The 18,569-nt window shown below is 35.6% G+C and overlaps 1 protein-coding gene across 2 annotated transcripts; it reads left to right on the top strand.

Annotated features, from left to right (window-relative positions):
* The first annotated feature begins 80 nt into the window (after nt 1-80).
* LOC145776005 (uncharacterized) lies at nt 81-11,130 on the top strand. Of its 2 annotated transcripts, XM_082587414.1 has the most exons (7): nt 81-167; nt 1,594-1,635; nt 6,073-6,233; nt 7,087-7,155; nt 7,386-7,490; nt 10,169-10,312; nt 10,658-11,130. In XM_082587414.1, exons 1-7 carry the CDS (start codon nt 100-102, stop codon nt 11,008-11,010), a joined length of 942 nt encoding a protein of 313 aa, XP_082443540.1. In that variant the 5' UTR covers nt 81-99; the 3' UTR covers nt 11,011-11,130. The 2 variants fall into 2 exon arrangements, with proteins under 2 accessions (XP_082443540.1, XP_082443541.1); XM_082587415.1 differs by lacking the exon at nt 7,087-7,155.
* Nucleotides 11,131-18,569: the final 7,439 nt, after the last annotated feature.

Raw genomic sequence — 18,569 nt, 5'->3', positions numbered from 1 at the left:
AGTAATGAAGCTGTTACAAGCCACGATTCCGGAATGGGGGAAAGTTTATCCGTCTCTGGCCCCAGACCCGGTATGGCGGATAGAAGATCAAAATCTTTGATGATTCATGACAGGTTGTCTTCATCCGATCTCAGAAGACTTTGGAAGATGGCTCTTCACAACAAACCGTAAGAAATGTTTAAATGTTTTTCCACCAACCGCTGACTGTTTTAAAGCATGTGTAAACTTTGCATTCATGCCCTATATGCTCAGTAGCCTGCAGTTCATTACGGATTTGATCACCATGTTCGGTATTAATTCTTTTTTAAAAATATAATCATTAAAATATCAGAAATAAGAAATTGAACTTTGTAAGTAACTAAAACGATTTTAATTTATGAAAAATGTTCAGCAAAAGCTTTATAATTAAATTGTTTTTTTGTTTTGTTTTTTATTAGAACGCTATAACTGAGTGAATAGAATTGAAGAGGCTCTTTTCCAAACTTTACCATTCTTCACTCAAACCGGCTTCGCTAGCCTGCTCATTGGCTTGATTCATGTATTGCCATCTCATCTATGACACATCGTAAACCAAAACTACAAACTGACAATGCCGTTTTTGAAAGCTCATTGCGCATTGTCCATAAATCTCTAGGATTGTAGTCTTCGAATATATTGAGCACAAATATTACTTTGACTTGTATCAACTCCAACATTTTAAATTAAAGTTATCAAAAAAATGAGGAAGTAGGCTATTTATAGGCCATACGATTGTATTAACTCTGGTAAAGCTCGGGATTCCTCTATTTTTTAGTTCCAATTTGTTTTTCCCAGGCTTTATGCAAATATTACTAAATGACAACTTTCAGTAAGCTAATCAAGATAATGACTTCAATTCATTGTTGACCGGTAAAACCATTTTTAAATTTAACCTTAATAACTAAATTAAATCTTTACACATTTTTATCTAATGTTTGACGTTTTGAAACACAGGTCTTGGTTGAAATGTTGCTGACATGGGAATTTACAAAAGCTTTGGAAAGTGCTATTTACATTTTGTTGTCAACAGTGTGCAACAAAATATGAAAATAACATTGATAACAAGCAAAAAATAAAATATTTAAATTAGAAACTTAGTATTAATAGTAGGCTGTTATAAACTTAGTATAGCCTAGCGTTAATATTAATATCAAAATTAGCTTCTTTGTACATGAATCTTAATGAAGCAAATTTTTATCAGACAAATGTCGTTTTTGATTCAAAATTTTTGAGTTTATTTTGATCTATGATTTGTTTAAAAGTTAACAAAAGTATCTTGGTCAATGTAGGATACCAAGTGCATTGGGCACAAAATAAAGCGTAAATAAACAATTTAACATTCATAATAGTATTACAACTGTACCTTATCGATTTTTTGCCTTTTCAAAATATGTTTTAAACTTGTTAGTACCGTAAGGTGGTCTACAAACCAAGTCTCTTATACGAGTATGGTTAAAAGAAACTGATGAATTTCCTTCTTGAGTTAAACACGAATATGCAATGATCTCTTTATATATGATGCAATTATCTTTTCAAAGTGTCAGTTAATACCGAGAACATTTTTTTTTAATGTAGAGCCGCCAGGAGTCTTGACGAAGAAAATTATTCAAACCCAAGGTATGATATTTGAAAACTCAAGATTACTGTGTGACAAAACAAACCTTAAAGTCCAAAACCGTTTATTTGAACAAGGCTTTTTTGTATTTTCTGTTTATGATTTTGTCAGTTTTACAAGTTTGCACTTTGTTAAATACATTATTTGCACTATTATCAGTTCCATATACATTTTATATCAATTGCTTTCTTCATTGTGTTCAGTTTCTATATCAGCTTTACATATTTCGGTAAACTATAGTCACCACTCTTTATACTTAAACTATGGGCTGGTATGCTTATGCTTTATATATTATAAGCTGGACTTCTTTTTATGAGTATACGCTACAGTAATGAAATGTATTTGTAGGCTACTCTAAGTAGATGAACAGCAAATTTCCGAATAGCCTACTGATCTCACACGTATCGTTGTGGAGGCAAGCTCAATGATTTTTGCATATTTTAAATACTGTGGCTTGTGCTGTGTAGCTTATAATATACATACCGTACATATCATACGTAGTATGCACAAGTTTGGTTGACTTGGGGTTTAGCGTATTGGGGTCTGGAAAACTGATGCTATCTCCACGATCGTGCGTGTGTCATCACTATGACAAAAAGGGAGAGCTCTCCATTTACTTCAGAGCCTCCACACCTAAAAAGTAGCCTATTGTTAGGCCAGATAGTTAATAGTTGCGGTACGGTAGGATAAGCTATACTTTAAATGCTATAAAATCATATCTAAAACCACTGAAGGAATAGTTCTGCTAGCTACAGCGTGAGATCTTCTGATATCCCTTTCTTTTTCAAGATATGCTAAAATTTAATCTTCACCTTCTTCACGCTGCGCCTGCAGTGTATCCAGCAAAGACAAACTGCCGTGTTATTCATTTTGACTAGCATGAGTTTGCACTAAACAAATGGACAATCACTACTGACTACACAGAGGTGTTTTATTTTCTCCCATGGAGATAAGATGTGTCACAAACTCCAGATCAGTAGACTGCGTAAGACGAAATTGTGCAGCATACAGTTGGATCAAAATGCAATTATTCAAATTACGCTACTATATTTTTCTTTACTACAGCATAATTTTTTTGCTTTGTTTGGTCGTTCAAAGTGAGCAAGTTGGCGTCACATATTAATTAATTATTCATAAATTTACAGTTGCTAAGAATACAAATGACGGATTTTTTACTATTTTGTCGAAAAACAGCTGCCAGTTTTTGCTCGGCAGGTTAGGCAGGTTATTTACATAACAAACCTTACCGTATCCCCATTGAATAAACAATAACAAGCGATGATAATCGATTTAAAGCTTAAACTGTCCTCGGAATGATACAAGAAAATACTGTTTAGTATTTAATGTCAAGCCAAGATTTGTGGATGCAGAGGAGAGGTTGCAAGAGTTCTATCCCAGAGGCACAGTTGAGATGATTGTGAGATTATAGGCTACGTCAGCTGTTGGTCACTTGTACTTTATAAATCACGTGAAAATATTTCTTTTCAATTTTATATTGAGTCTTCTGCTTAGACACAGAATACTAGGTTTTAAATTAAGTAAGGATGCTTTCATACATAAGGTTACTATTGCAATTCTACTAGTAGACCAGAAAAATAATTTTGGTGAAATTTGTATGAGAAATTTACTTTTAAAACAAATTTTTAACAAGTTCCATTGCAAAGTGAAATTGTTGCTGTACAAAAAATTCACTCTGTGAGCTCAAACATCTGTTTACCTAGTGGAGCAGACAAGGTTCTTTCACATTGATCCAATGCTACCAGGTGTAAAATCGATGTAAGAAAACGTAATTATGTTGCCTAGCACAATAAGCTCTTCAGTCATTTTCGAAAATACTAGCGTGTGGTCATTGTCGACGTAGAGTCGAGTAGAACAGGACTTTTACCTTGATATAGGTGACAGTTATCAACCTGTATTTAACCAACCAGTAGAATATTTTCTGTCTTCGATCTATCGATGAAGAATCAACAAGAGAGAGAATTTTGAGATATGACTTTGTGTTTAATTTTGAGTGTGTTATTTTTTGCGTGCGTGTAGCGCATGGCAATTGCACGCAGATACACACAATGTAGATAACAATTTTTAAGGACAATTTGTCTATCTCTACATTCGAGATGCTTGTTCCATGGCCACCTGGGAGATGCGGCTTGATTTGTCACATTTGCAGATTTTGATTACCGCTACTGCATAGTGTTTGACTGACATTTTCTGAGATATTTTTACTTTTTTATTACTGCTGTCTCCTAATGATATAAAAGCTTTTTGTTGCCTTGGGGAAGCAGTAGCAAATGAGAAAAAGTAAGTTAAAAAACGCTGAATCAGATTGTTATTGAAAAATTAACAGTCTGACTGAAATCTTCGAAATCAAATTGTTTTTGTTTTTCAACGTCTGAGGATGTTAAAACCTAGTGTGTCATCTGGGGAAAGCAGTAAAGAAAGCGTAAAAATACAATTTTTAGAAAAAGTTATTTAAATATTCGCCAAAAGTTACTTTCTGCAAAATGTGACAAATCAGGCCATATCTTTAGGTAGCCATGCTTGTTCTTATTTCGCAGAGTTATGAGTTTTATTAAATTAGTCGATTGCAAAGAATTTTAGTTTTTTGTCCTATTTGAGGTTACAAGTCTGGCACAGAAGTTACGTTTCGTTGGTTATTGGTCTGTATAACTTTTGGCACGAAATGTTTCTCAGCAGCCAATAGAATGGCTTTCTTCTTCACAATTTTGGCACAAAAATTAAACTCCATCCAAACAGAAGTGCAACATGGGCAAATTTGTATTGAAACATTCCAAACTTGTAAACAGAGATTCAAGATACTGAATACAAATTAAGCAGTTTTTGTTCGAAAGTCAAGGGTTAAAACAAGAATATAAGAATGTAGAGACTAACGTTAAAATTTATGAGTTTGGTCTACACCTACATGTTGAGGATCAGTTAGGATGTGATGTTTTTAATTATGGGTCTAGAGTCGGGTTTTTAGACAAAGGGTGAATTTTTTCGATGTTTAATGTTGTGTTTCTTTTTTTAATGTTTTTATTTTACCTTAATGTTTTTTTAATGTTTTGTCGCACATCAGCGTCAGAATTTCGTGTTATCATTTATTAAACGGTCGGTTTCATCTGCCTTTATGTTTGTATAATCTTATAACACAGTATGAACAGAGAACAGTTACTTCATCTTTTATCAGATGTTAGGGTAGCAGTTTAAAGCTGCAGAAATTATCAGAGCAATTGAATGAATAGTTAACTTAGAAACTTAATTAATAATACTATCATTACTAAAAATACATTGAACAAGCTTACAATTTCATTTTCATTTTGTAAACCAAAAAGCCACCTTATACGCCCTGTCTATGTCGCATAAATCAAACATAAACTACGATTTGAATGCATTTGGATAAGAACAAGATTTCATTCAAACGTGTTTCTAAAATATAACTTGGCATCAAAACTCATATAAAATTTTTTATTTCATAATTATATAGTAGCTAACTTTTACTTGAAAAATATAGGCTACTGCGTTACGGCCATGGCGAGCTGTAGAATAAATCGATATGGTTGTAGCCTACGGTATATTCAGTGAGGTAATCATAGTTTAACCAAGGTTGTGTTTGACAGTATGAGTACGTCATCCAAGACTGCAGTTAACCAAAGCTTTAAATCATATTATAGGCTATATGTCTACATACATGTTATTATACATTTCCAACAGTTACTACTGTAACAGCTTTGTTCAATGGTAACTGTAAATCTTCCCCGCGCATTAGATCATGGCTAGACGGATTCATTCATCACAGCCCAGGATTAGCTATGTATCAATTTAAAGGATCAAAAGATTTGTTAACGACAGAAGATGAAACCGTTCTGAGAAAGCTTTTCAATAATTTAAAGAATATTTGTTTGCATTTTCATTCAATATAGTAAGGTTGTTTGTCAAATCGTAGCTGTAGAAATTTTTCATAATTTTTCAAAAATTTAGTGTGATCATTTCCACGGTAGGATTAATGTTTAAAGATCTTCAGTATTTTAATATCATTCGTATAATGTTGCTGCGTCACAGCATCATTTTAGTGTCATCTTTTGTTCAAGATAGCTTGGCAAAATCATAATTTAGGTTGATTTGCATTCTTTTCACTACAACCTCATCAAAAAACAAGATGGCAAAATGAAAACAAATAAGCGATTAAGGTTAAAGCTAATTACTTTTTCTAAGTTACAAAAATAACAAGTAAAACCTAAGACATTGTCTCTAACCTGACACCATACAAACGTAAATGGATGAAAAAGCAATATGAGACTTTGGATTTGCTGTTTGTCTGCTTCGGGTGTTTACTCAAACAGGCCTAGGCTAACATTAGGAATAAAGAGCTGATATTTGTTAGAATCCTAGAACACAATTTTTTTTTTTTGATAACTTTTGGTTCTTAATTTTTTTTCAAGCAACTCAACTTGTGACGTAGTTGTCGAAAGTTTCAATGACTCTGCTAATCCTGCGTTGGTGCCAAATATAAATAAAATTCGAAATCCTGAAAAGGTGGTAAAAGGTGCTAGTGCAAGAAAAAAATCATTTTCAACTTCATCAGATTCCGACAGAATATCAGGTAAAATAATAAGTTTAAATTTTCTGTGTTTAAGCAAAGTTTTCTTGCCAAGTGAAGATAAATGACAAAATCCATATTGTGTCGTGAACTGGTGTGATATTTCTCCTTACGATTAGCACAAGGCTGAGTGCTCAACAGCAGAGCTATGGCGAAGAATATACTAAAACACATATGCGTTCCGACAATCATTTTTACCACAGTTGGCTTCCGATGTACCTAATTAAAGTTCGATATCAGGCATCAAATGAGTTCAAGGAAAAAACCATAAGCTCAGCAGCTGAACGAAACATCACAAAATATTGATTAAGTTTTCAGCGTCAGCACAGACAAATTAATGTACCGTACCTTAGAAGTTGAAAGTGCCAGTAACAGCACAAGTTATTCTTATTCAATGTTCCTATGTGCACAAAGATTATTCAGGATTAAGGCCTATTGCAATATTATTTTGTATTACCTGATAAGACTTGATTGTTACACATGCAAGCTATAAGGCTGTAAACAGGACTACAAACTTGACTTTAAGCTGAAAAACGTCTGTTTTTGTTGCCGAATATAAACTTGAAAAATGCAATTGGGAAAATAGCCCAGAACCGAAAAAAACGCTTAAGTTCGATTTCACTACTTCTGCAAAGGATAAATGAAAATTAGGCAAAAACTAATGAAAACCAACCAACTTGAACATGCAAAATCTAAAAAATGCAAATGCATTATGAACTCAAACACGAAGAAATATGAATTTAGTTTGCAGTCCTGGTTAGTGAAAACAAAGTCAAGCAAATAGGGCTTCTGTAGCCTGCTTTGGTGACATTGCCTGTAACATTTTTATTGGCTTAGTAATTTTGCTTTCGTTTAGCTGAACATACGCTTGTTAGCAAGAAACGAAGCAACAGCATCTCACTCATGGCTTCATCACATTCAGCAGGTCAGTTAGCACAGCAGCTGAAACGGCAATGCATTATTAATAGAATGAGAATTATTCGCAATATGTTTGCTGTGGATTGAGAACCATTTGAAAGAATGCCTGGATGATGTGGGTTTTAGTTGCTGGATTAAGTCCAATGATGAAATTGTAGATTAGGTCGGTATGTTTTTAACCTATCAGCATTAGCCTAACACTTTTTTATTTGGAACCAAACTTTTCTTTTAAAACAGACCTGCCTGAAGTTGTCGGATCATCTGATCAATCAAAGCAACTCATCTTATTAAACGACAACAAAGCCAACTTGAAGGAACCCACTGACGCGGTGGCCAAAGGAGGTAATAACGTTGCTTTGGTTTCATTTCACGATTAAATTTTCTCTGAATTTTCCCTAACTGCCTCGTTTTGCATCAATATTGAAGAAATACAAAAGGTCAACAACTATTATTGGTATGTTTTGGAAAAACTCTAAAACTCTTATACAGTTTGTGCTATCCATTAGGCAATGATCAATTAAATGGGAGAATTTCTCAATCAAAATAATTTTGAAAAAAAAATCGGTCTCAGTTAATTGCCTCGGCTACATTTTGTTTTAGCTAATACCTGTTTACTTGATTGCCGTTCTATCAAAAATCGATTTTATTTAAAATTGACGTTTTTATTTCAAACCATCCAAAAATGACAAACTGAAACGTCATAAACCATATTTACCTCGGGTAGGGAAATAAGTTAAAATCGATGAAAGGAGGCGATTGTTCTATCTGTGTTAGCGTTTTCCCATAATTTTTCACAGAGCCCGTTTTCTTCTTTTGGTTTGCGTCTTAGTTCCGACATATTCATCATTTGAAAACCTTAGACAAAAGTTTGTAAAAATCTATAGCTAATTTTGACGCCAGTGTCGGCCTACGAAAAGTAAGTTGCGTCAATTGACCTTGCCGGGTGTAGATCTCTCAGAAAGCAGCCTGAGATTGATATTATACCGTAATTATCCTTTTTTACGACAAAAATTGTACTTATAGGACTATAACCTAGCTTGTAGTAAATTTGCATCATTTTGTGGGCTTTACACTTAAAGCCTGAATTAAAAATTAATATATTACATTCTTACATCAGTAGAAAATTAGTCAGCAGAATTGTAGTAGCCCAATAAGGACATCCCCACTGATTATGTGTTAGCTATTTTTTGCATTGATTTAACACATGCAGTCGCTGGATAAATGCAAAAAAGAAAATGTGAATATTTCCTCTATCTTGAACCAGTGAGTGTAAAACTATCAAAGAAAATCTTTCAAAATTAAAAGACAGTGACACGCTTCAACGTGAACAACATGCACATCGAGTTCCTTAGGTTACCTTCTCTTTCATGCACGGTATAGTTCAAATTTTTATTCACCAAGCGTAGGTCTAGACCAGTGTTTCTCAACCTTTTTTGGCCCAACGCCCCCTTTATGAATTGGCAAAATTTTATCGCCTCCCAACAAAAACGATTAATTATAAAAAGCAAATACAGCCTAAAACAAAAAATGCTATTAATACTACAAAAAGTGCTCTATGCCAAGCAAAAAGCCAAGCAGAGCGAATTACGTCAAATATAGGCTAGTTACCAGTCTCTAAAACCCTTACAGCCTGTTTTACCCTAAAAAGGGGACCATCAGAAGGTCCTTATTCAGATAGAATTATATTTCTATTAGAATAAGGGCCTTTTGATGATTCCCTTTTAGGGTGAAACAGACTGTAAGGGTTTTAGAGACTAGTAACTATAGCCTACTTGATAAAAAGCAAATATATATTTGCGAGCAGGAAAACAGTAGGACTATAGGCCTTATACTGGTAGTCTGTGTGAACCTTGGGTTTGGTGAGAAAGTGCCAGTTTTTCCACATCCGGTGTAAAGCCAGTGAAAAACATTGGAAGATCACCTCTTATGGATATGTCAAGTGTAGCATGTATGTGGCAGTGTAGGTATGTAGCAGAAAAACACAGCTGAATCCTTTTTCCACCAGGTATAAGGTAGGAAATGCTACCACGACGATACGAGCTCTTTGACGAAATCGTTACGCTGGGTGGTAGATGGGTTAAACCAGAATGCACCCTAATAGTCAAAACGCCCCCCTTAATCTGAAGTAATCATACCGCCCCCCTGAAAAACCAAAACGCCCCCCGGGGGGCGGTACCGCCCCGTTGAGAACCACTGGTCTAGACTCTAGACACTTCTTTTTTTTATGAAAAATGCTGATGTCACTTTGGACTATAGACTTTCAGAAAGTTTCTGTAGGACTTTTATTGTAAATTTTAGACTATTACTTTTAGGTCCCGACTTGGCAATAAGTTTTTTTTTTTTATTCTTTTAGTGATCTGATTTTTTTAAAAATACCTGTCAAAACATTTCTGCCAGTATCATTTCTTTTTATGGTGTTCCGTGCAAAGAGTGGGGTCGTGTTAGGATAATTTGGAAGTCAAAATGTTTGATAGGTAGCCCGTGTTTGTAAACGCTTTTTTAACGGCCTTGCGTGCGCATAAAGTGTACAGTAGCTTTTGAGCAGAGTCGTGTCGTTTCCGATACTCAGAAGAGCGATATTGATATAATCTTCACAAGTAGGCCTATTTGAATATAAACAGTGTCAAACATTGCTGTCATGGACTGATTGTGGAAATCTACATTCGAGAACTAAAAAGCCTTTTGAAAGCTTAATCGCACATTGCTTTCTTGTGAACGCTTTGAATCTATTTGAACCACTGCAAACCCTGTTATTTGTGCGTTGGCATAGTAAAGTTTCTGTTTGGTGTTAAATTGTTGTTTCTGATAAACTATTTCAATTGCAAAATGCCGCTAAATAGAAAGTTGTCCTTTAGTGTATATAGTTTACTGTTTTTAAAACGTTAAAATCTCAAGTTAAACCGTTGGTTCTTAATATTTAATTAGCCATAGGCCGACTTGCTGTAGCCTAGTTTGGCTCTACAGCAAATCCTTTTCATTTGTCTGAAAGGATAAATGGCAACACATTGTACAACTTTCAGAAAAGAGCAACAGAAGAAGCGTGAAAGATGTTTTCAAAATTGGTTTTCGCTTGTCCAAGAAAAACCGAGGGAAATCATATTCAGCCACAAAAGCTACTAATGGTAGTGGTACCGATTCTTCTGACACGAAATCATCAAATACCAGTAAGAAAAGTAGAAACATGTATTTGGTACTTAACAATAACCCAACTTTCTATTTTTAAACTCACTGTTTTCAATTTAGCCAACTTTCGGCAATGATTTCCGTCTCACGATAGTTTATGCCACCTTACTATAAAGTGCAGCCTACTTATGGGTAGGCTGCAAAAGCAGAATGAAAAAAGAGATGCTGTTTAATACTGTGAAGAAGTAAGCCAAATGGTTCACAGGTATAATAAGAAACCGTTTGTACTAAGTCTATAAGGACTTATTTCAGTACAAACATCTAAGCTGGCTCATGCACAATAAGAAAATTGGTTTTCCATAAAACTTTTTCTTAACTTTTTACAGCCGATACAGAAGCACAACCCTCAAGTAAGCCCCGACTTTTTGAAAGACGCGTCTCTAAGCTTGAGATGAATGTTCCAATTGAAGAAGTGTTTGCTGGCATCAACTTTGCGACAATGGACCATTCTCAACATTCTGACTCTAAAGAAGAACTTTCCGATGATGACGTCGTAGAAGATCTTGATAGCATCCTCGTGAAGTCACAAGATGAACACCACATTTCAAATGGACAAACAGACATAAAAGATGATTCTGACTATCTGAAAAACGCAGATAAATGTCAAAGTTTCTACGGCGACGGGGTTGCAAATGTACCAACAATTTCAGGTGGTGCAAGCCCGATTGATTTAACATAACATTGGAATTTCATGTAGTGCTTTGTACATAGACTGTATGTCGTGTGTAATTGGCACTTTTTCACTATTTTGTGTGGTTTTCAGCAACCTGCACCTACACTACTGAAATAAAACAATAGCTCATCATTCACTGTTAAAACGCATTGGCATTTCGCAACTAAAGTAGGCTATGGTGGAACTCGTATTGCATAGCCCAGTGGTAAATCAGGCTTCACCAAATGGGATAAAATCAAAATGTCTGATAATTTTAGAAATTTGTCATCACCATCATCATCAACCAATTTTGATTACGGTATACATACCATAAATTAATTTTCATGTTAAGGGTGTGGCTTGTCTATCTGTCTGTCGAGGGCGCAGTCTTCCTCTTCAAGCCTCACGGTTCTTTGGGTTGGCAGAGTACATGTTCAGAGCTAAAAGGGCACGCTTTACAAGTTTTTCCCAAAAAAGTTTTGGTCTACCTTGACCCGGCAGTGCTGCAAAGTTGACACATCGGACTTGAGATATCCAGTTAGTACTGCGCTCAACGTGTCCGCCATCTCATTCTGTCCGATTGGAGGACTTTACCAATGTTTCTTATTTTAAGCTTGGATATAAGAGTTTCAAACTGGATATTGTCTTCAGACTTGTTATGTTGTATGTTTACAGAAAAATTGTTCGAAAATATGTTTTATCAAAACAAGGCTTGCAATGTTTTTCCGATGTGTAGAGCTGTCAGAGCAAGAGGTGGCATACTTTAAAGACGTGCATTAACAAAATCTAATTTTATGGAAGGCTATATGTATCGATGAATATAACTTGGCACAGCCACTAAACCTGATAGTTGAAACAAGTAGCTTAGAATCTTAGATGGATTTGTTAAAAGAATCAGACGACTCCTAGTCCTCGTTTCTGAAACAGCTGGAGTGACAATTTTTCAAGCTATGCCGGGACGACTGAACCTAACAATTACAACCATCACAAAGCAAACTTGGCCTACAACTGCAACATACTGTAGGCTACACAATTAGGGGAGATGTGGTACCAATGAACACCCATTTTTCTGATCCTTATTAAACACTGAAAAAAAGCCAAGAGCACTTTGCTTATTTCACAAACGAAGCGTTATATGATGAATTTATTTTTAATCAAGAAAGAAATTTTTATTTTCCATTTTTTAGTCATTAAAATAATATATTTGAAAAAACAAACAAATGTTCATTGGTCCCAACCCTGGTGGGATCAATGAACAAGGAGGTGGCAGTGCCGGTCTTTGGGGTGTGCGAACTGTGCGATCGCACAGGGCCCGCAAATTAGGGGGCCCGCAATTTACTCAGAAAATGCGGTAATATTTGTCATGTCCAATGGAAAAAATTCAATTCGATTCCCAAGCAAGTACCGGTATCCTTGAAGTCAGTTACGGCTTTAGGGTGAGGCAAGTGCTGAGATTGTCGCGTCGGGCCACCTTTGCATGCTTTTAGGCCCCCCACGACATTTCACCATGTGCCAAATAGTTAACATGGCAGTGTGACAACAGAATTTCGTTTTGTGACAATTGCATTTAAATAGAATACATGTTAGTTTCTATACAAAACCATTGTTATTATGCCATATATATGATATGTAGTTTTAAAACTAATCATTTAAAGGGCCCGGATTTTTAAAACACCATGTATCAAATCACTTAATATTCTATGAATTCAGGAAACTTAACTCTTGTGAAAATTTAAATGCATGTTACTTCCAGTATTAAACTATCATTATTATGCCCTATGCATGTAATTTTTAAAATCTAATATTGAAGGGCCCAAGTTTTTTCAAAACGCCATGTAGGCTACCAAATGTTTAACATTGCTCAGTGACAACAGAAACCAAAATTTTCAATCTTGTGGCAACTGTGTTTAGATACATGTTACTTCCAGTACAGTACGGTACTAAAATGTCATTGTTATGCCATGGGTTGAAAAATAACATTTAAGGGGCCCGGATCTTTTCAAATTGTTTCAAGTTGATTACTCTGTAGTACCCAACCTAAACAATTTTTAAATCTTAATATAGGCTACTTGTTATTGTATTTTGATATGTATAATACAGTTTGTGCAGTAGGCTACATTGTACACTTATTCATTGCTTGGATTTTTTTCACTGAATAGTAATATAATCCTATGATTGATTGATGATATATGAAGACACTGCTCTGGTTGCAACAATTGGGAGATGTTACCCGAATTGCTGTCTCATAAGCAAGAAGAAGAAGATTGATGATATACCAATGTCATTTTTGTACCAGCAAAGGTTGTTGAACTCAATAATAGAGTACCATTAGTAATTTATCCATTAGCTATACCTAATCATTGTAAAAGTGGAGCAAAGAAAAAAAGGATTTAAAAAAAGAGTTGTTGAGCAATTATAATATACAAAGCATTCTTCAATTTCTAAGTTTTTAAAATATACTAGTTGCAGTAAATGCAGTAATGACACCAGTGAATCTACTTCTTTGACAACATCTTAAATGATGTCACTACTGGTGGTAACAGATTAATTCCAATAAATTCTGAGGTCAGCTTTGCCTTATTCAAACTCCAGCTGCTTGCAATGATGTTAGATCAATAGCAGAAATGCTCGATTTCCTCTAAATGTGATGTGCTGGCTAATTTTTACCCAAATGACCTAAACGCCAAGTCTTTGCTCGAAGAGCTAGTGTGCGTACAAAATGTCTATTCAGTTAAATTTGGTGTTGATGATAAGAAATCCCAGATAAATATTTTCTCAAACGGCCCTGGCCATAGCATTTTTGCATGTATTTTACATCATTCACTATATAGCCCTAATGAACTACATGGCGTGCTTAGTGTGCGCTATACCATAACCTTAAAATTGTTTTACAACATGTTTTTACTCTGAGCTACTAGATGTGGCATGCAAATAGCAAGTGCAGTGGTTTTCATTTTTTTATTATGTTATATATGATACTTCATATTTAACTTATAAATTGAGATATACATCTCAATGTGCTTTTTTCCTTGGATTGAGTAGCTGTATTTATTTTTCAGTATGTTTGTTTGTATGACATGAGGTATTTCACCGCAAAGTATTAAGATGCATGATTGCATGGTTTACGTACTTGATGCACGATGTCTTCAATAATAACACCTTCACTCGTATTCAAAATTTCCCCTTGTTGTCTTGCCTGTTGTGGCTTAGTTTCATGTACGAATCCATTTCTAGCCTGCTTGATTATGTTAAACCCCTAACCCTCCCCACCCTTTGGCTACGCCACTGACCACTATAATTTAGTAATATACTGAATGCAAAAGCACAAACACTGCAGAATGCACAAGCACAAGTGCAAAAGCACAAGCACTGCAGCATTAAAATAATCAATTTGTAACCTTTTACAAGGCTACCCAAATTTGAAGAGCATGTTTCCGCCTCTGCTGAATAAAGGCTAGTAGGAATTTTGTAACGTATTAAAAACATAACGGCAGGAAATTCATGAAAATTTGAAACGTTTTTAGATATTTAAGATGTTTTGAAAGGGCCGGATTTAGCAGTAGGCAGAGTAGGCAGTTGCCTAGGGCGGCAAATTATTGGGGGCGGCAAAATATACGAATATATTACATTGATAAATGATAATACTGTACGTGAATATAATAATTCACAACAGATATATAGGAATTAATAAATATGTTATCACATCACACACATTTATAAACAGTGCGGCAAGTCATGTATGGCAAGTTATCGCCCCTAGAGTACTTCACGTTTGGTTGGTTTTCAACAATATGTGCTGCTTAGCGCTTGTTTTATTTTTCTGTCTCGCTTAGTATGGAGGACTAGTGTCTGTGCAATTTTTATTAATCTTTGTTCGGTTTGTTTCACTGTTAGTAAATTTAAAGGAGCCTAGAAAAAATGTTTTTAGTCAATGTTAGGTTGATGGAAAAGTTGCAGGCTATTTTGTGTACTTGCCTTGATGCTTAAAGTATGTAAACCATGAATGATCTCACATTTTTGAGGATTAACTCATCTTTACTTGTTTCTACAGACTTTGAAGAAATTATTGATTTGTTTGCAAGAGAAAAAGCCCGCCACAAGCGATTTTAAACAATTAGTTCATTATACAATGACATTCATTGATGTATTCAAATAAACAGTGCAAATAACTTTTTTGTAAGGAATTGAAAATATAAATCGTAGCGCACCATCGAAAAATTTTTTTTGGGGGGCGGCACTTTTCGTATCTGCCTAGGGCAGCGCTTAGGCTAAATCCGGCCCTGTGTTTTGAACGTTGCCATTCTGTTTGCTTTTATTTTTCGTGTACTTTTGCATTATAAAAACAAACGTCCTGTCTGAAAGTGCCGCCCCCCAGACGTGCCGCCCGGGGCGGTCCGCCCCCCCCCCCCTAGCTACGCCACTGGCCCCAAGGACAATGATCCAATTCAGTAACGTATTTAGAAACGGGAGGAGGGTGTTGACGGCGTGCTCGCTGAAGGCGACACCCAACGGCGGGCGGTCTGGGGGGCTTCCCCCAGAAATTTTTGAAAAATTACTTTGAATTTGGTGCATTCTGAGAGCATGTTCAACAAAAATTTGGGTATGAATATTACTGTAAAATGGTGCTGTCCGGTGGCATAGCAAAAGGATAAGATCATGTTTTCTTGGGCATTTTTCAAAAATAAAGCTAAGTCTCTATGTTTTCTTGTTGCTAATTCCTGGCTGAGATATTTGAATGTTTGGTAACTAGCTCTTTTAATGTAGTTTCATTTAAAATTAGGCAAACTTTGTTTTAGAGACATAGGTTGATCGCTTTTTTGCCAGATTATTACAGTTTTATTATTGATTAATTTTGTCCTTGGTTGATCAAAAAACGATCTTATTCTGGTAAGCCACTAACTTTTATGCTTTAAAGTTAACCCATAGTTTAGAAAATGTAAACAGACGTCATACATCTCGATGAGTATCAGACAAAAAGCTTTAAGACGGTGAACTTACTTCCTTTCTGATATATTCAAGTTTTGTATAACGAACCACTGTAATCAGCTATATATAAAAGATCAGTGCAATTTTTCACAGCTGTGGATATTGCAATGTTTCCATGGACTGTACGAGTTAGCTGCAGACTACTATGGATACTAAACAGCTGTAGAGCATTATAGATCCTAGTGTTGATTAGAAAGCACAAAACACTGAAAGCATAATTTTCAATATCGTGACATCACACGCGTTCCAAGGGGGGAAGGTGTAACTCCCAAACTCTCACTTGGCTATGCTACTGATCCAATTTGATTTAAGAAAATCGGTTTACTTTTACTTGGTTGCATAAATATGCATACAAAGCATGAATGAAAATACATCAAAAACACAATGCTCAACTTTCATGAAATGTGTGCATATTGTTTTATGGGAATATTTAAGCATGAAATATAACAATGCAAAAGAAACAAACCCAACCAAATGTACCTGTGCAGCAACCAGCAAGGACTCCTTATTATGCTTAAATTGGTCGGAATCCATCTGAACTCAGAAGTGGTACCTAGATTGAAGTTGTTTGAAATGCTTGCAAAATGTCCAGCAGGTTCACTTCAGAAAAAGTTTTTACTAAAACTGCTGGCTGCCAAACTCAAAGTAACCCTGCAACTGAAGATGGGCAATATTCTCTGTCAGAGTCAGTTTCTATACAGTGGCAGAGCAGCATTTAATTAAATTGTTTGCCTCATTCCTGCAAATGCAAGTTAAAACATAAAGGTGTTGCGACCGTGCCAAATTTTTTTCAACTCAATAACTTACTTCGATCACAAGCACGTTTTAACGTTCGCGTTTTGTCGCTTCTACCTTTTTCTTGACCTTTGCTATGTTGATGTGTATTGTGTTGATATGATGGTCAGAAATAAAAAAACAACTGAACTGAACTGAACTGAACCCCCCCTTTTGAGAAAAACTAAATGGAGAAAACTGAATCACTCTTTGAATTTTACGAAGCAGATCTGCCGTGTATAAACGCCCTTGCTATTATATCTGAACTGCGTATATGTGGTATCGATGTCTTTTTAATTCTTCCCGAACCAGTTTGCTAAAAAGTGCTGTAAGTGCATTGCCATTTTGCCCGCAGTCAACGTTTCCAAACATTAATATTTTACTCCGCATTCTGGGTTACTCTTCCAGTTAGCTTACCACTTGCACCAATGAAAGATCTTTTTCTGCTCTTCGAAGACTTAAACTTATTTAAGAAATTCAACCTCTGATAACCGATTAAATGGTTTGGCTTTGGTTAATCTGTATAGAAAATTGGTCCCAACTGTTGAGGATGTCATTAACAAGATGTGTGAAAAGGTTCGTCGACTTCCTTTTTCCCTTTAGTTTCATCAGTATCAATGATTTTTTGCATTCTTATTGCTTGTGTTGATGAATTTTTCATAGCTGTTAGCTGTAAGCATGATTCTACTAATTCGACATGTTAAAGCAATTCTGGTGCTTTATCTTTTAAAATGAGTAAGAACTTGTGTGTCATATTATGCTTTATAATTCGAATGACCTTTCATAATTCATATAGCAGGGTGTGACCGCTCTACAACTGTTCAGTATCCATGGTATCCAGCTAACTCGTGCAGTCGATGGAAACATTGCAATATCTACAGCTGTGAAAAATTGCACTAACCTTTTATAGCCTATACCCGATTCCAGTGGTTCGTTATACAAAACTTGAATATATCAAAAATAAAGTAACTTCTTTGTCTCAAAGCTTTTTGTCTGACACTCATTAAGATGTATGACGTGTATGGCGTTACATTTTTTAAACTTTGGGTTAACTTTAAAATATAAAAGTTAGTGACTTACCGGAGTAAGATCGTTTTTTGGATCAACTAAGGAGAAAATTGATAAATAATAAAACTGTAATAATCTCGCAAAAAAAAGCAATCAACCTACGTCTCTAAAAAAAAGTTTGCCTAATTTTAAATGAAACTGCATTAAAAGAGCTAGTTTTTCCAATACCAAACATTCAAATATCTCAGTCAGGAATTAGCAACAAGAAAACATAAAGACTTCAGCTTTATTTTCGAAAAATGCCAAAGAAAACATGATCTTATTCTTTTGCTATGCCACCGGACAGCACCATTTTACAGGAATATTTATACCCAAATTTTTGTTGAAAATGCTCTCCGAATGCACCAAATTCAAAGAAATTTTTCAAAAATTTCTGGGGGAGGCCCCCCAGACCCCCCGCCGATAAGTGTCGTCTTCGGCGGGTACACCGTTGGGCTTCGCCCGCCGGCCGTCAAAACCTCTCCCTTTCACAATTCCTGGCTACGCTACTGATAATGGTACGTTCGTCTGACTTTGCACCGCAAATTGAAAATAGCACGTTGCGTATTGCCATGCTTATAAAAAACGCATTTCATTTTCACATGCTTTTTCTTGAAGGGGAGGCAAAATCTGAATCCGCCCCGGGCGGCACATTCCCTAGCTACGCCACTGCTTGGGGCCCGCAAAACATATTCCGCACAGGGCCCGCAATACCCTAAGACCGGCACTGGAGGTGGGGACCTATGAACAAATACAAGCCAACGTCAAACCTACGCAAG

The sequence above is a fragment of the Aplidium turbinatum genome, chromosome 8 (genome assembly GCF_918807975.1).
Source record: "Aplidium turbinatum chromosome 8, kaAplTurb1.1, whole genome shotgun sequence".
Taxonomy (NCBI): domain Eukaryota; kingdom Metazoa; phylum Chordata; class Ascidiacea; order Aplousobranchia; family Polyclinidae; genus Aplidium; species Aplidium turbinatum.
The sequence above is the reverse complement of the archived record's forward strand: the minus strand, read 5'-3'. Positions and strand labels throughout refer to the sequence as shown.

Bases quoted from the DNA above. Each gene is read 5' to 3' on its own strand.
- LOC145776005 (XM_082587414.1), top strand. From the start codon at position 100: ATGATTCATGACAGGTTGTCTTCATCCGATCTCAGAAGACTTTGGAAG. The intron at 168-1,593 runs GTAAGAAATGTT...TTTTTAATGTAG, and splicing joins ATGGCTCTTCACAACAAACC to AGCCGCCAGGAGTCTTGACG. The intron at 7,491-10,168 runs GTAATAACGTTG...TACAACTTTCAG, and splicing joins TGACGCGGTGGCCAAAGGAG to AAAAGAGCAACAGAAGAAGC.